Raw genomic sequence first — 21,872 nt, forward strand, 5'->3', positions numbered from 1 at the left:
TACCCAGGAATGGCAAACTAGCAACAGAGTAAAGCTAGATATCGGAAGTGAATCATTGCACAAACTATGTATCAGCCTGCTTATAACTCCTATACTAAGCAAATAAATGGCAACCTCCATTTCATATACCTTTAATTTATTTACCTTATGTAGACCTAAAATCAGTAAGGTCCTAAACCAGTTTTTACCCCACAGCAGATATGGTTGGTGTAGATGACAGACTGAAGAGGGAGAAATCAGTCAAAGAAGGTAAGCGAGAAACAGCGGAGCGCCTGCGACCGATCGGCGCTTCGGCTGAGAAAGAAAACTGCGAAGGAGTGGGCTCGACCTCCAACAGCAAAGAAAGCACAGACAGCAAAGCGGAAAGCAGCTCACAGAGCAACCCAGAGAGGAAATCAGACAGTGGTGAACGATCTGTCGAAATAATCATCCAGCCCCAGTCTCAGTCATCACCCAGCACGGACTCAGAAGAGAGGGAGCATCACTCACTTCCCCCTATCAATTAATCTTATTAGTGCAGGACGGGACACAGTTCAGATGTGGGGTCAGGGAGGTCATGGGCGGTGGCTTAGTAGTAGTAGTGGTTGTAAATAATGCAGTTCTTGTGTAGATCTATTTGTGATATACAGAAATTCTTTCTGGAAAAGGATGATAAATGCAGAGCAGAACAACATCATAGTATGAAACTAAAAGGTCAGTAAGAGCTTTTAGCACTTGTTTTTACTAAACACTGGTTTGAAGGTTGGGATGCACCGATCCATACAATTTTCCATACACTACTAAAAGAGCTTTCAGTATCAGTCAATAACTGATGCAGATCCAGCGCTGACATTATTACAGTAACCAATTTCTTTCCTCCATTTAGAACTATGAATCATTTAACTGCGGTTACTTGGACGTATGACCCAAATAAATCAAAGATGAAGATACTCAGGGCTTCTAAATCCTGAGGTACTGTGCACCAGTGCACATACACTGATCAGCCATAACATTAAAACCACCTCCTTGTTCCTACACTCTGTCTATTTTATCAGCTCCACTTACCATATAGAAGCACTTTGTAGTTCTACAATTACTGACTGCAGTCCATCTGTTTTTCTACATATCTTTTAGCCTGCTTTCAGCACGTTGTGCTTCGTGTTCTGGGGAGCTACTGAAGCTGAATAAATGACAAAATTATGAATTTTTTTCCCATAATGATCATTTATCTGATCTAAAACCGATTCAGAACAGTATCGGATCAGTGCATCCCTATTTGGAGCTTTTCATATTTTGTAACAGTTAAGATAAATGATTAATTATATGTTATAATATCGTCAGATGTTTGAAAAAGATTAATATGCACATCGCTTGCTGTTTTGGTGTTCGTGATGTGCTTTAACTTTATACGTCTTTGCTAAATACACATAATCAGCTGTTCAATCGTTTTAAATTCCTAATTGTTCTTCGATTACTTAGTATTATGCTTTTGTGAATATTAGATCTGATCTGTTGTTACACAAATATTTCGAGCTGAATACCAAAGCGAATATACAGAACAACATGTCTGCATGATTTAAGTCATTTTGTTTTTTTCCTCTTTTTGGTTGTTATGGGTTGGATTTAACTAAATGATGGATGGAGGCACTGCTTTCTATGGCAGTGCAGTGAGACTAAGCCAAAAGTATTTTTTACTAGTCACAGGTGAACATTATTTATTATTATTAGAGATTAATTGGTGATAGTAGTGGATTCTGTATATAAAAGGTTATATTTATGTTTTGTTATATTTATGCTTAAACAGATTGTATTGGGAATGATAAGGATGATAGGGGATGATGGGTAAAATGTTATTTTTTTCTAACTTAATGGTAAATAATTTGTAACTAAATTGTCATGTGATTGAAAATAGTGGCAAGGCACAGCTGGGCGATGATGATCACAGTGTATTTTTTCAAACATATTAATTTTACACTATATTACTATATTTCACTATACTGAACAACTTTGGAATGAAGTGGAATGTTGACTGTGAGCCAGGCCCTCTCATCAAACATTAGCGTCATAACCTCTCAAGCAGTCTTTTGACTGAATGGTCACGTTTCCCACAAACATACTGTGCAGTTGTAGCCCAGTGGTTAAGGTACTGGACTAGTACTCAAAAGGTCTGGTTCAAGCCCCACCACTGCCAGGTTGCCATTGTTGGGCCCTTGAGCAAGGCCCTTAATCCCTAATTGCTTAGACTAAATACAGTCACAGTACTGTAAGTCTCTTTAGATAAAAGCGTCTGCTAAATGCTGAAAATGTAAATGTAAAATGAAACATGCCTTCCCAAAGAGCATAAACTATTATTTCCACAAATGCCCATGGTTTTGGAATAGGATGTCCAACATGGTCAGGTATCCACATACTTTTGGCTCTATAGTGTATAACTAGAACTGTCTGTATGGAGTCGACATGCTCTTTAGTGTCTGCATGAGTTTAACCGGTTTTCTTTCTGAAAAGAAAGACACCTGAAAGACATACTAGTGTGTAGATTGGCTACATAGAATTAAATTGGCAGAGTAAATGAAGAGGTAAGTGTGTGATGCCCTGCGATGGGTCAAAGATATACTGTTGCCTTACGCAAAGTGTGTCCACATTAGGCTTCAAACTCACCCCAACCTTAATCAGACAGAATAAGAACATAATACGGGGTCCTAGCAAGACACGCCCTCTCTTTAATATTTAGACATGCTTAAAATGTGCCCCCAATATAATAATGTAAAAAATATTCCACACACAAGCATTGTGTAATGTTGGGATTTGTCAGTGTTCCCATCAGTTGGTGATACGGCAGGAATGATTTACAATGGCAGTATTTGAGCTATAAATGTGCAATTCATAGCTATAGCCTTGGGTTCCAGATTTGGTCCTAGGCTCTGGTCTGGCCTAAATATTTTTGAAATTTGTCATGTTCTCCCCATATTTGCATGTGTTTTTTGGGTATTGTAATTTTCTCACATCTTTCACAACCAAATGATGAATTGTTGTGTGATGACATTTAGTGCTTCTCAAAAGAAAGGCCTCAAGTGATTTGTCACTCGTGTAGGAGATGGAAGTTCCTCCACAAGAGGGAGATGTTAGCACAGTTGTTATTTGTGTACTTTATTTACCACAATATTTTTTAATCTGCTGTATTTCCAGAATGGGCTCGACACCTACTTCAACCCTGATAAGGATAAATGATTAATGTATAAATATATGAGAGGCTGAATGACTTGTTACTGTTAGTAATAATAAAGCTGGAATTGATCAGGGTCATGCCAGTCCCGGTGCCACCCAGAAACACTGAGTCGATCACAGGGCATCACGCACCCACCAGTTCACTCATTTATTTACACCTAGGAACAATACCAAGCAGCCAGTCCACCATTTGTATGTTTAACCCTGATAAGGATTAATGATTAATGTATAAACATATGAGAGGCTGAATGACTTGTTACTCTTAGTAATAATGAAGCTGAAATTGATCAGGGTCATGCCAGGTCCGGTGCCACCCAGAAACACTGAGTCGATCACAGGGCATCACGCACCCACCAGTTCACTCATTTATTTACACCTAGGAACAATACCAAGCAGCCAGTCCACCATTTGTATGTTTTTAGGGGGAAAAGGAAAGGGGGAATCAGACTAGCAAAAGAATAATTATGTGTATAAAACTCATGGGTGGAACATGCTATACTCATTATAGACAGTTGGTAAGAACCCAGATCTCCAGAAACCTGCTGCTGTAATTAATTATGATGTATCATTATGCACCCAGTCAAAATAATCATTTTTGGTTTCAAAGTACTTATTATTAATAAATATATCAGTATATAGATTTTGTTCTGTACATTTATGCTTTTTTGCCGTGCACTAAAAGTGTATGCTGTCACGTGATGTAAACTAGACAAGGTTTTACTTGTTTCTGTATTGTTGAAGTATTACTAAATGAATGAATTTCTTTTTTTCATATTTGCTTCTAGAAATTGTGTTTTGCTTTTACATTTTAATCATTCTTTTACAGTACAGTGTTGTAATACGAAAGCCAAACACTGCCAACAATAACGGCCCATTTCACATACGATGTATTTAAACTGGGAACAGCTTCCCAAAAACAAATATTGTCCTAAGATAAAATGATTGTTTTTTGCATTCTTGCCTACTCCTTGCTTTGCAAATAAGACCTGGTGTCAATCTAAAGAATAGCTGTGTTATTTTTATGAAGCAAATAAAAATTTGATAGAGCTCAATTATGCTGTTGTTATTAATCAATTTATTGATGATTTACATTAAATTCTTGTCAGAGACAACATATACTTGTAAAAGTGCTGTGCTGTGGTCAGATGAGTTCACATGAAAACTGGACGCTGAGTTCACCATGCTAAAGACGAAAATGACCATATGGATTGCAAAAGCATCTGCACTGGTAAGGGGGGTAAAACAATGCCCACAGTATGAGAGACTTGTGTATGTGTGAAGGTTGATATAGGGGAGTACATTGGGATTTAAAAGACACACATGCTGCCATCAAGTTAAATCTTTTCCCAGGAAGTCAGTGGTTATTTTAACAATTTTAGCATTCAGCATGCACTACAACAATGTGGCTTTGTAGACATGTGCCTGACTGGGCTGTCTGTGGTCCAGATGTCTTCCAGTGAAGATGTATGGAGCATCATGAAGAGAAAAATCAGACATGGACTGGTGAGCCGGTGTAACAGCATCAGTTATGAGTTTCCAAATGATTTTAAAAAATCATATTAATAGGAAAGGTAAAACAATACAACCTCTTTATATTTACAAAATGCAATGACGTTAGTCAGTGAATACACATGAATACTGACTCTGCACTGGCAGAACATGGCTTTGGCAGTGGTTTTTATTTACATTTACATTACATTTTCAGCATTTAGCAGATGCCTTTATCCAAAGCGACTTACATTACAGTTTCAGTATACAGTCTGAGCAAATGAGGGTTAAGGGCCTTGCTCAGGGGCCCAACAACAGCAACCTGGCAGTGGTGGGGCTTGAACCAGCGACCCTCTGATCACTGGTCCACTAGGCTACAGCGTAGTTGATTTATGGTTGATTTAGAACCGCACACAGTTAAATGTTTCTCAAAGTTTTCCTTAGACAGCAGTATTGACTGACGGTATATGCAGTGGTAATGGAGTCGAGTCCTGCACCATCAGCCACATCTGTTAATAGTGTACCCTGAAACATGAAAAAACAAACACCTGTTGAACCATCAGAATCATTTACACTATGCTACCAACCAAGGAAAACACAAAATATTATTAGTGACTATGAGACACCACTAGAAACCAACAGAATCTTTATTGGTGTCTATGATTTTTAAGCAGGGTGGGTAGATGAAAGTTTGGAAAGTTCTGCCTGGCGTTGTTGACTTATCTTCATGTTGGACTGCCCGGTTAAAATGTCACGGTTAAAACAGTACACTCTTAGGTTTACTTAATGCCGTTGGCTTATAATGTTCTACGGAACAAAATGAGTAGTGAAAATTTGTCGCAGCATGTGCTACATGTCTCGTATTTTTAGCAGAAATACCTTTTTAAATATTTATGGGCAACAACGCAACTCGCTACATATCTACTGCGCATGCGCCGAATGCCACCGGCCTGAAACTGCGGCTAATATAGTCAGACCATTCTCGCCTATGCATATAGTAAACTGTCCACTCGGGTCAGCGTATCTCGTCCATTCGTTTTTTACTTCAAACACCAACATTTAAAAACGGGAAACGAGTCGGAATTTTGGTTTTTGAAATAAAAAAAATTAATGACAACGGATACACGGATCCACTCGCCATGCTTGTCCCTCTGTACTTACCGTAGACAGTTTTTGAAGCTTCTTTTTCCACCTAAATGTTAAGAAATCCCGCCTTCCGATCTAGGATTGGCTAAATTTATATTTGCGCGTTTGAGTGAAATATTGACCAATGAACTCTCAGAAAGCAAAACCAAGTAACCAATCACAGCACAGTAGTCTGAAAACGGGTAGGAAACATAGTGGAGTGTTGGGTGACGGATCGGAAACATGGCGGCTGTGGGTTTGATTAGCCGTCCTGTGAGTGTCCTTCCAAGGTTTTCCAGTAAGTATTAATTAAAATGATTAAAAATATCTGTAATAATGAGACTTTTACGTGTAAAATAATCTGTGTTTTTATTGCTGTATATGTTTATAGTGCAGAATTTATGCGGTGTTTACAGTGTACTGTTGTCCTCTACAGTCTCTAGCTAACATGACCCCGCTTCAGTTAGAGGCCAGTAATAGCTTTGCATTTAAATGAGTAATAATAAACTCGTAATTAATTGTATTTATCATGTAATATTTTATATGATTGTATAAAGCAGCGTAAATAATAAAACTTTATACTGTACACAGCCAGTTAGCAAATGACAGTCAATAAGTCATTGTTGGGTATAATGACAGTATACAGTTATAGTGGTGATAGTAACAATTTAGTGACTTTAAAACAATCCCTTTAGTAACAGCAAAATTTAGATATATATAGAGATATATATAGAGATAGATAGATAGATAGATAGATAGATAGATAGATAGATAGATAGATAGATAGATAGACAGATAGATACTCATTCCTAATGATGTTATATTTAATGATAATGATGCCATATACTTAACAGTGTGTTGATGAACACAAGTTCAAGACAAGTCATATGACTTACCAATCACCATAATCTGCACTTCACTTATCTCTTAAAGCTGAATTGTTTTTTATGAATAGTCAAATATCACATCACAGACTGTTTGTATTTTTTTAATGAAGAGAATTGATATGTTTATTATTGGCAGCTTGATAGTAATACATTGTTATGGGTTTCTGAATTCAGCTGTTATTGATCACTGCCTGTTTTAGAAATCTGACTTTGCTTTACTGCCACTGAATTTACTCCAGTCATACTGCTTTCTATTGTAGCTAACATCTGTTGAACTAAACATCTGTTATGGTAGTAGATTCACATGCACACAGGGTTTTCCTTCACTTGCTATTTATCTGTATATCTGCCACCAAGTCTGAATGCCAGGAAGGAGTCTCTATCGAACATATAACGCATTTGATGGAAAAGCCACTATGTGATTGTTGTTTAGTGCAGAAATAGAGATCACATCATGATATGACATGATGTAGGTATGCATTTTTAAATTTTAATTCTATTTGTACTTCTGTTGCCAAATACATGTGCTGAGTTTGGTTACCATTCTTGCTGAGGTGCTAAGAGTTTTAAACTGAGACAGATGGATGAAGCTAGAAAGAGTGCATATCATTCAGTATTAATAACAATCACCTAATCTGAAATGCTCTAAGTCTAAATAGTTTAGTGTCACACTGCGGTTTACTATTTACAACCATAGTAGTCTGGGATAAAGCCTGGCTAACTAGAATCACCCTTCAGAAATATTGCCTTTTGGATGCACATAAATTTTAACCTGGAGTGTCGTGTTGTTGTGATGTGTGATAATTCAAAAGGTTTCAGTCCCAAGTAATGGGATGGATTCACTTACACAGTGGGTTGATTTTGTTATCTTATTCACCCCCCAGTAGTAGAAACATAGAACTATAAAATATGTTATAGGGAGGCATTTTATCTTTGACTCTGTAACATTCTCTGCCTGCTCCTTTGCACAGGTACCTGCTCTCCTGTGGTTCTGGCTTTCGGCCCTGTTGCGATCCAGCACAGGCAGATCCACCATGCTCTCATCCCTAAAGGAAAAGGGGGTCGCTCCTCGTTTAGTGGAATATCAGCCACTGTCTTTGGGGCTACTGGCTTCCTGGGCCGATATGTTGTCAATCGCCTTGGTGAGTTAATGAAAAAGTTGTGCAGCTGAGGTCTGGTCTAGAGTCCAGCACTCTCTGGTGATTTCCTGCAGTGACACACATACTTAAGTTTCATATGCACTGAAGCATGTATACATATGTATATATATATGGAAAATTATCATACTGTACTGAATCCTGAGCTTTTTTAATTTGAGTATGATCTGCAAATGATTTGATTACACATAAAACAACAGTGTCACAGAATTATAGGTCAGACAACTTGAAAAAAGTGACTTGTAAAATATGTTCTTTGCACATTCTTGCAATTGTTATTAAAAGTTTATAAGTAGTCGAGGTTGCTCTGTGATTCCCTGGGTTCTGTAATGGGGTGGGTGTAAATCACCAGTAAACCACCAGTCAGAGTGAGGATAGCTCTCTACTTCATTCTCTCGCTAACATTCTGGGTGTTTAGCTTGTGTAGTGTGCATGCATGTTTTGTCAGTGTGACTTTGGAGAACACGCTGGAAGTTTATCAAAATAATTAATGTTTTTAATGTGTGTATTGTTCAGCTATTTCTAAGGTGGTTTCACAGTTCATTAGATGAATTTCAATTGTTCTTAACTGATTAAATTTCCTTCTGATTCTCAGGTCGGATTGGTTCTCAGATTGTGATCCCTCACCGGTGCGACCAATATGATCTCATGTACCTTAGGCCCATGGGTGATCTTGGCCAGATCCTCTTTGTGGTATGTTTTACCTGATCTTTGAATCATTTGTGTTATATTAGTAATAAAGTGTACACTCACCAGACACTTTATGAGGTACATTTAAGTAGTCTGTACATTCCTTGATTATTTTACAAGCCACACAGGTGTGATGACCTTTGTGAGTGTACATTGACTAAGTGTATCACAGCTCTTGCTCTGTGTACTTTATCATTCATCCACTGTACCTATTTGTTCATCAAAAGGAAACCCCACTGACCAGATGTTATTTGGGTGGTGGATCATTCTCAACACTGCAGTTTGTTGTTCTGGTATGAGTGTAGCAGGTGCAGCAATGTTGTTAGCCATACTGGTCTCTTTATAGCACTCACTGATGTACACTTTAAGAGTAGAGCTGTTTTTTTTTTTTTTATGGCCGTGTGTTAATCTTACTGTAGTCTTTTATCAGTTGATGCTGCTCTAAATTTTTGGTTGGACTATTCTCCTCCCAGCATTTACCAACAGCACTGCTGCACCTGATACATGTATACTAGTACAACACACTACCATACTATTATTAGGTGTTTAAAATGTACCTTCTGGTTATTGTGGGTAATGCGGGGGTCAATTTCAACTATTGAAAACTGCATGGGGTGATTGAGTGTACAGATGGAATGGATGAGCTACACTCAGTAATTGAAAACTCTCAAACTTAACCTGTATAGTAGGTGTAGCTTATATAGTAATGACTGTACATACCAGATAGGTGTACTTGATAAAGTTCTTGGTGTGTAAATGTACTTTTGGAATGCAATTGTCTTTACTGACTGACATTTGCACTTCCTTTTTTCAGGAATGGGATGCAAGGGATAAGGAATCTATCCAAAGAGCAATATCTCACTCTGATGTTGTGATTAATTTGGTGGGAAGAGAGTGGGAGACCAGGTGGGTGAAATCAAAATCCTGTGTATGAATCTCTGGATCGAATATCATGATTTAAAGCCTGCAGTGGAACCACAGTATGTACAGCATGTTTTTGTTTGCACTGTCTGTAGAAACTATAAGTATGAGGACGTGTTCGTAACCATCCCGCAGCAAATTGCAAAGGCATCACGCGAAGCCGGAGTCTCGAAGCTAATCCACATCTCCCATCTGAACGCTGACATCCGCAGCCCTTCAAAATACCTGAGAAACAAGGTTATATTTCCACACCTCACTATTTTCAGTAAACCAAGACGGGTTTGAATTCTGATTTCTTATTTTGCAATGGAGCTACAAAGCATGTTGCTATAGATTTAGGAAAGCTTATAGTTATAGTCGAACCTGATCCGACGTGACCCTGAGCAGATATTTTTAACCACTTACATTTTTAATTTCCTTAAATTTTTGACTAAATTAATTAAAAACTTTTATAAGAATAACTGGGGTCTCAAAAAAAACCCAAAAATCTTTGGATCTGCACAGGTGTGCAGCAGTGACCAACCCGCCAGCGGTATTGATAAAGTGGAAAAGATATATTTCAGTTAGTTTTGTCCATTTCTGGTTCAGCCTGACACCTTCACAGGACCATGGTTCCACGCATTGATTACAGCCACTGGGACAGTGTTCCAACAAATGTACAGATCCCATCTTCGGGGTTTAAAGTTAAACTTATAAAGTGGAAATAGCATATCAAGAGGGTCAATTAACTTGCTGGTTTGGAAATCATTATGTTTGGCCTTATAGGGTTAGGATAAATAATAAACCAAAGCATATCTACAATGCTAACTGGAAGAACACACTCTCACCATTTAGGGCCTGTTTTGTTAGGTTTAAGGTTGCCCTACTTCTTATTTGCATGTTCATATTAACATACTGTAACAGGTTTCTGTTATTTTGTCCATCTATTGTACATTAGTCTTGTAACTTCAGTACAGAACTTGCGAAGCAAATGTCTGTTACCGTATGTGTCGGCTGACTGACTATGCTTGGGGTTGGTTAAAAATGATGTTGTTACATTCGTTTTTAGATGCAATGCACTGTTTATATAACACGTTATAAATTGACATGTGTTGGACAGGCTGTTGGTGAGAATGCTGTGAGGGACGAGTTTCCTGATGCCATCATCTTGAAGCCCTCAGAGTTCTTTGGGAGGGAGGATCGCTTTTTCAACCACTTTGCTAGTATGTGACTAATAAAACACAAAGCTCTACAATAATCTTTATTAACGATTTGTTGGATTTGTTTACACAGCAGCCACTTTTAGGTTTAGATTTGTTGTATGTGCATTTATTAAGTAGTATATACTACACCTACCATATAGTTTGAGTTTGTTGGTAGATATTTTTGGGTGGTGGACCATAAAACACTCATAGCAATAACATATCATTGTAATTCCTACTAGTGTGACTGTATCAGGTGCAGCAGTGTTATGATAAATACACCAACCAAAAATAAAAAGCCAACAGCATCCTGTGATCACAAACCTGGGGTGGCTTGGTGGCTCAGTGGGCAGCACTGTCGCCTCACAGCAAGAAGATCCTGGGATGGTAGCCAAGGTGTAAAACATGACGATAAAATGCTAATAAACAAACAAATAAATACTTTTTACACTTACTTCAGAGACTCAAACCTTGTTAGCTTACACAGTTGATGACTATAGGTATTTTATTTTTATTATTTGTTAATCCTTCTGTAGTCTTATTAGTTAAGCTGTTGGCTTTATATTTTTGGTAGATGTGTTCCAGTCTCTGCCATGCAATCTATGTTGGGCTCTTAAGTCTTTTGGCTACACAGGTGCCACAATGGCTGCCCCTGCGCTTCCAAACAAGCTGGGATATGCAGGAAAAAGAATGTTATTGTAATGTGTATATATATATTATTATTAGGGCTGTCGAAGTTAACGCAATAATAACGCATTAACGCGATCTCAATTTAACGCGATTAAAAAAATAGTGCCGTTAACGCAAGTTCTATACTGGAAAAATTTACCTATACAGGCAGTGAGTGCCATGTAGAATTACATCACGAAGACCCGCATTGTTCTGTTTTGTACTTAACCACGAAATACAAATGACACTAGTTATGTGGAGAACATGTTGTCTTTATTGCTTAATCCACAACTTGGAGCATCACACTTAAACATAACACACCGTTACCCGCTGGTCACCTGATACACATATCAGCTCAGTGACGTACAACACACAGTGGTAACGTGATCACGTAAATTATATATATCACACGCATGATAATAATAAGCTTTTTTCTCTCTTAATTTTCCCTGACAAGTGAAAAACCAAAATATAGCAACCTTAACATTATGAGGAAGAATTTCAAAGATATTCCTTTGCAATACTTTATCATTTCAAGAATATGATACAGACTGACCAACACTATTAAGCCAAATCAGCATTGAAAATTGACTTTACTTTCAATAGCCTTCTACAATGCTGGTGCTTCTTAAAACTGAATATTTTCTTTTAAACAGAAGTGTTATTTAAACGCTTTTAAATTGTTTTCCAACAAAATCTGCCCAATTTGGCGAATAACCGCCCAATCTGGCAACACTGGAACGCGTTACTATTATCGCGTTAACTTCAACAGCCCTAATAAAAACGTATTCTGATATCCAGTTAGCAGTGTAGGGTTTATATAGCAGCAGGTAGAATAAGGTGAGAATAAGGTGCAAAAACAATGCAATATTGTGCAAAGATGCAAGTAATATACTGTAGTCACTTGTATGAGTTGTCAGAACCCAGGGAACAAGACTGTGTTGATTGTGAATGAGTTTTTGTGTATGTTAGTGTATGTACACAGATCAGCCATAACATTAAAACCACCTCCTTTAAAAAAATAAAAAGGTGATTAATCGTGATTAACTGTATGAAATTCTGAGATTAATCGCGATTAAAAATTTTTAATCGTTTGACAGCCCTAAGTATATATATATATATATATATACAGTGTATCACAAAAGTGAGTACACCCCTCACATTTCTGCAGATATTTAAGTATATCTTTTCATGGGACAACACTGACAAAATGACACTTTGACACAATGAAAAGTACTCTGTGTGCAGCTTATATAACAGTGTACATTTATTCTTCCCTCAAAATAACTCAATATACAGCCATTAATGTCTAAACCACCGGCAACAAAAGTGAGTACACCCCTTAGTGAAAGTTCCTGAAGTGTCAATATTTTGTGTGGCCACCATTATTTCCCAGAACTGCCTTAACTCTCCTGGGCATGGAGTTTACCAGAGCTTCACAGGTTGCCACTGGAATGCTTTTCCACTCCTCCATGACGACATCACGGAGCTGGCGGATATTCGAGACTTTGCGCTCCTCCACCTTCCGCTTGAGGATGCCCCAAAGATGTTCTATTGGGTTTAGGTCTGGAGACATGCTTGGCCAGTCCATCACCTTTACCCTCAGCCTCTTCAATAAAGCAGTGGTCGTGTTAGAGGTGTGTTTGGGGTCATTATCATGCTGGAACACTGCCCTGCGACCCAGTTTCCGGAGGCAGGGGATCATGCTCTGCTTCAGTATTTCACAGTACATATTGGAGTTCATGTGTCCCTCAATGAAATGTAACTCCCCAACACCTGCTGCACTCATGCAGCCCCAGACCATGGCATTCCCACCACCATGCTTGACTGTAGACATGACACACTTATCTTTGTACTCCTCACCTGATTGCCGCCACACATGCTTGAGACCATCTGAACCAAACAAATTAATCTTGGTCTCATCAGACCATAGGACATGGTTCCAGTAATCCATGTCCTTTGTTGACATGTCTTCAGCAAACTGTTTGCGGGCTTTCTTGTGTAGAGACTTCAGAAGAGGCTTCCTTCTGGGGTGACAGCCATGCAGACCAATTTGATGTAGTGTGCGGCGTATGGTCTGAGCACTGACAGGCTGACCCCCCACCTTTTCAATCTCTGCAGCAATGCTGACAGCACTCCTGCGCCTACCTTTCAAAGACAGCAGTTGGATGTGACGCTAAGCACGTGCACTCAGCTTCTTTGGATGACCAATGCGAGGTCTGTTCTGAGTGGACCCTGCTCTTTTAAAACGCTGGATGACCTTGGCCACTGTGCTGCAGCTCAGTTTCAGGGTGTTGGCAATCTTCTTGTAGCCTTGGCCATTTTCATGTAGCGCAACAATTCGTCTTTTAAGATCCTCAGAGAGTTCTTTGCCATGAGGTGCCATGTTGGAACTTTCAGTGACCAGTATGAGAGAGTGTGAGAGCTGTACTACTAAATTGAACACACCTGCTCCCTATGCACACCTGAGACCTAGTAACACTAACGAGTCACATGACATTTTCCCACAGGCGATCTCCCTCCTAAATAAATAAATGACTAATAATACATAACACGTAAGCGTAAAAATATTCATCTGCTGCTAAATTGACTACACTGTAGTACTCATCCTACATGTTGTGCACTTTACTGTTTTGTAAATATTTCAGATGCTGCTAAATTACATATCTGTATATTGTGTGTATATAATCTTATAGTTTGGATAATTTTGTGATTTTGTGTTTAATGTTTAATGTATACGTTGCTTGTACACTGTATCGTACCATTACTAGAGAGATACCATCAGCCGGAAACAAATTCCTTGTGTGTATCCACATACCTGGCCAATAAATCTGATTCTGATTCTGATTTTGGAGGGAAAATGACAAGCAGTGCTCAATTTGGACATTTAGGGGTGTAGTCTCTTAGGGGTGTACTCACTTTTGTTGCCGGTGGTTTAGACATTAATGGCTGTATATTGAGTTATTTTGATGGAAGAATAAATTTACACTGTTATATAAGCTGCACACAGACTACTTTTCATTGTGTCAAAGTGTCATTTTGTCAGTGTTGTCCCATGAAAAGATATACTTAAATATCTGCAGAAATGTGAGGGGTGTACTCACTTTTGTGATACACTGTATATATATATATATATATATATATATATACAGTGTATCACAAAAGTGAGTACACCCCTCACATTTCTGCAAATATTTTATTATATCTTTTCATGGGACAACACTATAGACATGAAACTTGGATATAACTTAGAGTAGTCAGTGTACAGCTTGTATAGCAGTGTAGATTTACTGTCTTCTGAAAATAACTCAACACACAGCCATTAATGTCTAAATGGCTGGACACAGAAGTGAGTACACCCCACAGTGAACATGTCCAAATGGTGCCCAAAGTGTCAATATTTTGTGTGACCACCATTATTATCCAGCACTGCCTTAACCCTCCTGGGCATGGAATTCACCAGAGCTGCACAGGTTGCTACTGGAATCCTCTTCCACTCCTCCATGATGACATCACGGAGCTGGTGGATGTTAGACACCTTGAACTCCTCCACCTTCCACTTGAGGATGCGCCACAGGTGCTCAATTGGGTTTAGTCCATCACCTTTACCTTCAGCTTCCTCAGCAAGGCAGTTGTCATCTTGGAGGTTGTGTTTGGGGTCGTTATCCTGTTGGAAAACTGCCATGAGGCCCAGTTTTCGAAGGGAGGAGATCATGCTCTGTTTCAGAATGTCACAGTACATGTTGGAATTCATGTTTCCCTCAATGAACTGAAGCTCCCCAGTGCCAGCAACACTCATGCAGCCCAAGACCATGATGCTACCACCACCATGCTTGACTGTAGGCAAGATACAGTTGTCTTGGTACTTCTCACCAGGGCGCCGCCACACATGCTGGACACCATCTGAGCCAAACAAGTTTATCTTGGTCTCGTCAGACCACAGGGCATTCCAGTAATCCATGTTCTTGGACTGCTTGTTTTCAGCAAACTGTTTGCGGGCTTTCTTGTGCGTCAGCTTCCTTCTGGGATGACGACCATGCAGACCGAGTTGATGCAGTGTGCGGCGTATGGTCTGAGCACTGACAGGCTGACCTCCCACGTCGTCAACCTCTGCAGCAATGCTGGCAGCACTCATGTGTCTATTTTTTAAAGCCAACCTCTGGATATGACGCCGAACACGTGGACTCAACTTCTTTGGTCGACCCTGGCGAAGCCTGTTCCGAGTGGAACCTGTCCTGGAAAACCGCTGTATGACCTTGGCCACCATGCTGTAGCTCAGTTTCAGGGTGTTAGCAATCTTCTTATAGCCCAGGCCATCTTTGTGGAGAGCAACAATTCTGTTTCTCACATCCTCAGAGAGTTCTTTGCCATGAGGTGCCATGTTGAATATCCAGTGGCCAGTATGAGAGAATTGTACCCAAAACACCAAATTTAACAGCCCTGCTCCCCATTTACACCTGGGACCTTGACACATGACACCAGGGAGGGACAACGACACATTTGGGCACAATTTGGACATGTTCACTGTGGGGTGTACTCACTTATGTTGCCAGCTTTTTAGACATTAATGGCTGTGTGTTGAGTTATTTTCAGAACACAGTAAATCTACACTGCTATACAAGTTGTACACTGACTACTCTAAGTTATATCCAAGTTTTATTTCTATAGTGTTGTCCCATGAAAAGATATAATGAAATATTTGCAGAAATGTGAGGGGTGTACTCACTTTTGTGATACACTGTATGTATGTGTGTGTGTGTATATGACATAAATAAAAACACTTCGTTCATCAATATGTTCTTCCCAACACAGACATTACCATGTGTACAAATCCCAACAAGACTACTGCACCTGATGCACTTATATTAGTATGAAGCAAACTATTATGTCATTACCATGTTAGTCTCGTTGCACTGCTGGAAAAGTTCTAAAACCCTGAATAAGTCAGTGGTGGTTAATTGACAAATCAGCTTGCACTAGTTAAGTAAACTCAATTTCTTGTAAATCAGTTCTATCTCATTATGCTCTGTTAAGGTTGACACGATTGATGTGACATAAATTGTGTGAACGGTTCTCTTTGCAGACATGCGTTGGTTTGGCAAGGCTGTGCCTCTTATCGCAATGGGAAAGAAAACAGTCAAGCAGCCCTGTCATGTGAGTACCTGTTAAATCAGTAGGCTGTTTGTGTATATGCAGTGGATTCAGAAAGTATTCAGACGCCTTTATATTAGACAGCAAGTGAACATTTTATCCTCAAAGTTGATGTGTTAGAAGCAGGAAAAATGGACAAGCGTGAGGACTTGAGTGAGTTCGACAAAGACCAAATTGTGATGGCTAGACGACTGGGTCAGAGCATCTCCAAAACTGCAGCTCTTGTGGGGTGTTCCCAGTCAGTATCTATCAAAAGTGGTCTAAGGAAGAAACAGTGGTAAACCGGCGACAGGGTCATGGGTGGCCAAGGCTGATTGATTCACGTGGGGAGCGAAGGCTGACCCGTGTGGTCCGATCCAACAGACGAGCTACTGTAGCTCAAATTGCTGAAGAAGTTAATGCTGGTTCTGATGGAAAGGTGTCAGAATACACAGTGCATCACAGTTGCAGGGCTGTTTTGGCAGCAAAAGGGGGACCAACACTGTATTAGGAAGGTGGTCATAATGTTATGCCTGATCTGTGTATGTTGAAGCACGTTTTGATTGTATGATTTTTTTTTTTTTATAATGAGCCTGTCATTATAGCGCATCTTCACTTGGCAATCTTTGTCATCTCCTCAGGCATCTCCTGTGCACAGCCCTCTTCAGCAGATTTCACCAAGCTGATTTTTCATTGATTCAGGTTTGGGTTCTGGCTGGATCATTCCAAAACTTTGATCTTTTTCTGGTGAAGCCACGTTGGCTAAGTGGGTAGCACTGTCGCCTCACAGCAAGAAGGTCCTGGGTTTGATCCACAGGTGGAGCGGTCCAGGTCCTTTCTGTGTGGAGTTTGCATGTTCTCCCCGTGTCTGTGTGGGTTTCCTTCAGGAGCTCCGGTTTCCTCCCACAGTCCAAAGACATGCATGTGAGGTAAATTGGTGATACAAATTGTCCATGACTGTTTGACATTATGCCATTATGTTGTTGATATGGATGCTTTGGGTTATTGTTGTGCTGAAACGTAAAATTCCTCTCCTTAGTGTCATTTACATTTTTGGCATTTAGCAGATGCCTTTATCCAAAGTGACTGTGTCAGTATATTGTCTAAGCAATTGAGGGTTAAGGGCCTTGCTCAAGGGTCAAACAGTGGCAACCTGGCAGTGGTGGGGCTTGAACCAGTGACCTTCTGATTACTAGTCCAGTGCTACAGCGTCACAATATGGATGGAATGATGGATATTTTATAATTCCCTCCACATTGACCAAAGCTGTATATTTATCACAGTAGCATGACCGTTTCTCAAAGGTCAAACACATTCAACAGTGGTTTTTCACCGTTGCCCTACACGGACTGAGATCTTTCTGGATTCCCTGAATCTTTTTACTAAATTATGAACAGTAGATGGTGAAAGGTGCAAATTTGGCAAATCACTCTGCTTAGAATGTTTGTGCACTAAAACGGTGTGTGTGTATGTTTCATAATTGCTTGTCTAAATATACCTGCAATGTTTACTTAAGGAGCAAAGAGACTCTTTACTGAATATGTTCTCAATGCATTTTTTTCTGTCTGTAGGTGGTTGACGTGGCCAAAGCCATTGTTAATGCCATTAAAGATCCTGATGCTAATGGAAAAACATTTGCGTTAACTGGGTAAGAGCTGGAGTGTTGACTTTGTCTTTGTGGAGCAAATATAGTCATCCATATACACAACGGTCTTCAACCTGAGGCCTGTGGAACACTTGGGACTTGTTATTTGTACATGTAGTTGCACATGTCCCTTACTGGGAATAACAGGGCACCAGTAATAAAAACAGAGGTTTTATATGTGCTTTGAATCAAGGAGATACATGTTAAATAGATGTTGAGATATATTGATGCACCAATTTGTATTAGGAAGTCTTTAAAACACAAATAGCTGTCAGAAATATTTGTTTTCTTAATACTAATACCCAATAAATTATTGGTATTGTTAAAATTTACAGGACTAGAATATTTTTAATCAGAATGTTGAGACATACACCGATCAGCCATAGCATTAAAACCACCTCCTTGTTTCTACACTCAATCTCCATTTTTTCAGCTCCACTTACCATATAGAAGCACTTTGTAGTTCTACATTTACTGACTGTAGTCCATCTATTTCTCTACATATCTTTTTAACCTGCTTTCACCCTGTTCGTCAATGGTCAGGACCCCCACAGGACCACCACAGAGCAGGTATTATTTAGGTGGTGGATGATTCTCAGCACTGCAGTGACACTGACATGGTGGTGGTGTGTTAGTGTGTGTTGTGCTGGTATGAGTGGATCAGACACGGCAGCGCTGCTGGAGTTTTTAAATACTGTGTCCACTCATTGTCCACTCTATTAGACACTCCTACCTAGTTGGTCCACCTTGTAGATGTAAAGTCAGAGACGATCTCTCATCTATTGATGCTGTTTGAGTTGGTCATCTTCGAGACCTTCATAAGTGGTCACAGGACGCTGCCCACAGGGTGCTGTTGGCTGGATATTTTTGATTTGTGGACTATTCTCAGTCCAGCAGTGACAGTGAGGTGTTTAAAAACTTCAGCAGCGCTGCTGTGTCTGATCCACTCATACCAGCACAACACACACTAACACACCACCACCATGTCAGTGTCACTGCAGTGCTGAGAATGATCCACCACCCAAATAATACCTGCTCTGTGGGGGTCTTGACCATTGAAGAACAGGGTGAAAGCAGGCTAAAAAAGTATGTAGAGAAATAGATGGACTACAGTCAGTAATTGTAGAACTACAAAGGGCTCCTATATGGTAAGTGGAGCTGATAAAATGGACATTGAGTGTAGAAACAAGGAGGTGGTTTTAATGTTACAGCTGATTGGTGTATATATTAAAGGTATATAGTTACAGTTGCAGTAATGTGCCATAATCAGCATCTCATAAAGTATTGTTTGTAATTAACACCTTCTTTTGTGACAGGCCCAACCGCTATCTGCTGCATGATCTGGTGGAATATGTGTACGCTGTAGCCCATAGGCCATTCGTACCCTATCCTATGCCACGTCCTCTTTATCAGTAAGCCTTTATACTGTTTGTGTTTAGGAACTTGAGTTGAATTGTGTTTAAATACTTTGCCATGTTCGATCATGCAATTTTAAATAATCAGTCAATAATTACAGCGGGGGAAATAAGTATTGAACACATTAACATTTTTCTCAGGAAATATATTTCTGATGGGGTTATTGACATGAAATTTTCATCGGATGTTGGTAACAACCCAATATTTCAGACATACAAAGAAATCATAACAAATAAATCCATAAATTAAGTTATGTTTAATAAAGTGGAATGACACAGGGAAAAAGTATTGAAAACATGAAGAAAAGGAGGTGCAAAAAGGGATGGAAAGCCAGAACACCAGCTGAAATCTGTTCTTATTTAGAAAGCAATCCTGCCCCTATCAGTGTAAATTAATATTAGCTGGTTTAGTCCTAATTGTTGGCCTATATAAACATTTTTATCACCAAGTTGTCACACAAGAAGCATCTTGTGATGGGTAAAAGCAAAGAGCTCTCTCAAGACCATCGCAATCTTATTGTTGCAAAACATACTGATGGTATTGGTTACAGATATATTCCAGTAAGCACCATTGGAACCATTACTCAGAAGCAGAAAGAACGTAATTGTACCATAAACCATGACCAGGTGCTCCTTGCAATATTTCTGACAGAGGAATTAAAAGAATAATCAGAAGAGTTGTCCAAGAGCCAAGGACCACTTGCGGAGAGCTTCAGAAAGACCTGGAATTAGCAGATACTCTTGTTACAAGGAAACAATGAGTAATGCACTTAACCACCATGGCCTCTATGCATGCTCACCGTGCAAGACTCCATTGCTGTAGAAAAAGCTTGTTTAAAGTTTGCTGCACAACATGTGGGCAAGCCTATAAAATACTGGGAGAATATAGTCTGGTCAAATAAGACCAAAATTAAACTCTTTGGGTGTCATAGCACACACCATGTTTGGAGGGAAAATAGAACTGCACATCACCCCAATAACACCATACCAACAGTGAAGTTTGGAGGTGGGAAGATCATGGTGTGGGGCTGTTTCTCAGCATATGGTGCTGGCAGACTTATTTAATTGAAGAAAGGATGAATGGAGAAATGTACGGAGACATTCCTGATAAGAATCTGCTGCCATCTACCAGGATGCTGAAGATGAAACAAGGGTGGACATTTCAACTACACAATGATCCCAAACACACAGCCAGGGAAACTCTTAAATGGTTTCAGAGAAAAAAAATAAAGCTGCTAGAATGTCCCAGTCAATCACCCGACTTGAATCTAATTGAAAATCTATGGAAAGAACTGAAAATCAGAGTTCACAGAAGAGGCCGCCTGCACCTTCAAGATTTGTCTGGAAGAATGGGCCAAAAATACACCTGAACAATACATGCAACTAGTTTCTCCATACAGAAGGCGTCTTAAAGCTGTCATTACCAACAAAGGCTTTTTCTGTGTATGAAAAGAAATTTCAGTAAGTGTGTTCAATACTTTTTCCCTGTGTCATTCCACTTTATTAAACATAACTTAATTTATGGATTTATTTGTTATGATTTCTTTGTATGTGTTGATTATTTGGGTTGTTACTGACATCCGGTGAAAATTTGATGTCAATAACCATCAGAAATATATTTCCTGAGAAAAATGTTAGTGTTCAATACTTATTTCCCCCGCTGTATAATGCTTTCTTGTTTTAGTCTTGTCGCAAGCTTCTTTGAAATGAATCCCTTTGAGCCCTGGACAACACGTGACAAAGTTGACCGGGTATGTAGATCATACTGTTAGCTCAGAAATGAAGACTTTAAAATATTTAGGATATGGTGTTGCTGTACAAGAGTTATGAATTTTGATGTGTATTTTGAAATGTAAATTTCTGTATGTTTGCACATGTTCAGAAGAATTTTCATTTAACTGGATTTTGCAATTCAAATGAACTGTGGCTTGATAGGTTCAGTCAAATTTGCTGACTACATTTTTGCCATTCCAGTTTCATACCACAGACATGAAGTACCCAGGCCTGCCAGGCTTTGAGGACCTGGGCATCACACCTTCTTCTGTGGAGCAGAAGGCCATCGAGGTCTTGCGCCGTCATCGCCGCTTCCGTTTCTTGGAGGCTGAGCTGTCAGAGAACAAGCCTGCCAAAACTGTTACCTATTGAGCAGTCAGTCGGAGCCAGTCTTCTGCACTTCCTCACATCGTGCTGTCTTGTTTTACTACGACTCTGTACATAACTAAATAAATAAAAGATGTCCTATATCCTGGGCATGGACTGTTTATTGCGAGAGTGAAATTGAGAGTTAACCTAAGGTACACCATTTGGCCAAAAGTAGGAATCTTTTTTAATTATTGAGTTCATGTGTTATGGCGTTACCT

General features: G+C 39.4%; 2 protein-coding genes across 4 annotated transcripts in view; both read left to right on the top strand.

Annotated features, from left to right (window-relative positions):
• dyrk4 (dual-specificity tyrosine-(Y)-phosphorylation regulated kinase 4) overlaps window positions 1-1,079 on the top strand; it is a 48,601-nt gene extending 47,522 nt beyond the window's left edge. For 2 of the 3 annotated variants that reach the window (XM_063000105.1, XM_063000107.1), the window contains exon 14: window positions 196-1,079. In XM_063000105.1, coding sequence (XP_062856175.1) covers window positions 196-506 — 311 coding nt within the window. In that variant the 3' untranslated portion in view covers window positions 507-1,079. The remainder of the gene's footprint in view (window positions 1-195) is intronic. The other variant, XM_063000106.1, reaches the window with a different exon arrangement.
• Window positions 1,080-6,050: 4,971 nt separating this feature from the next.
• On the top strand, window positions 6,051-21,760 carry ndufa9a (NADH:ubiquinone oxidoreductase subunit A9a). Its single transcript, XM_063000108.1, has 11 exons — window positions 6,051-6,115; window positions 7,676-7,846; window positions 8,457-8,554; window positions 9,366-9,457; window positions 9,568-9,709; window positions 10,572-10,674; window positions 16,406-16,476; window positions 18,024-18,100; window positions 19,414-19,509; window positions 21,197-21,263; window positions 21,487-21,760. Exons 1-11 carry the CDS (start codon window positions 6,061-6,063, stop codon window positions 21,655-21,657), a joined length of 1,143 nt encoding a protein of 380 aa, XP_062856178.1. The 5' UTR covers window positions 6,051-6,060; the 3' UTR covers window positions 21,658-21,760.
• Window positions 21,761-21,872: the final 112 nt, after the last annotated feature.

This window comes from Trichomycterus rosablanca, chromosome 8 (assembly GCF_030014385.1).
Source record: "Trichomycterus rosablanca isolate fTriRos1 chromosome 8, fTriRos1.hap1, whole genome shotgun sequence".
NCBI classification, from domain to species: domain Eukaryota; kingdom Metazoa; phylum Chordata; class Actinopteri; order Siluriformes; family Trichomycteridae; genus Trichomycterus; species Trichomycterus rosablanca.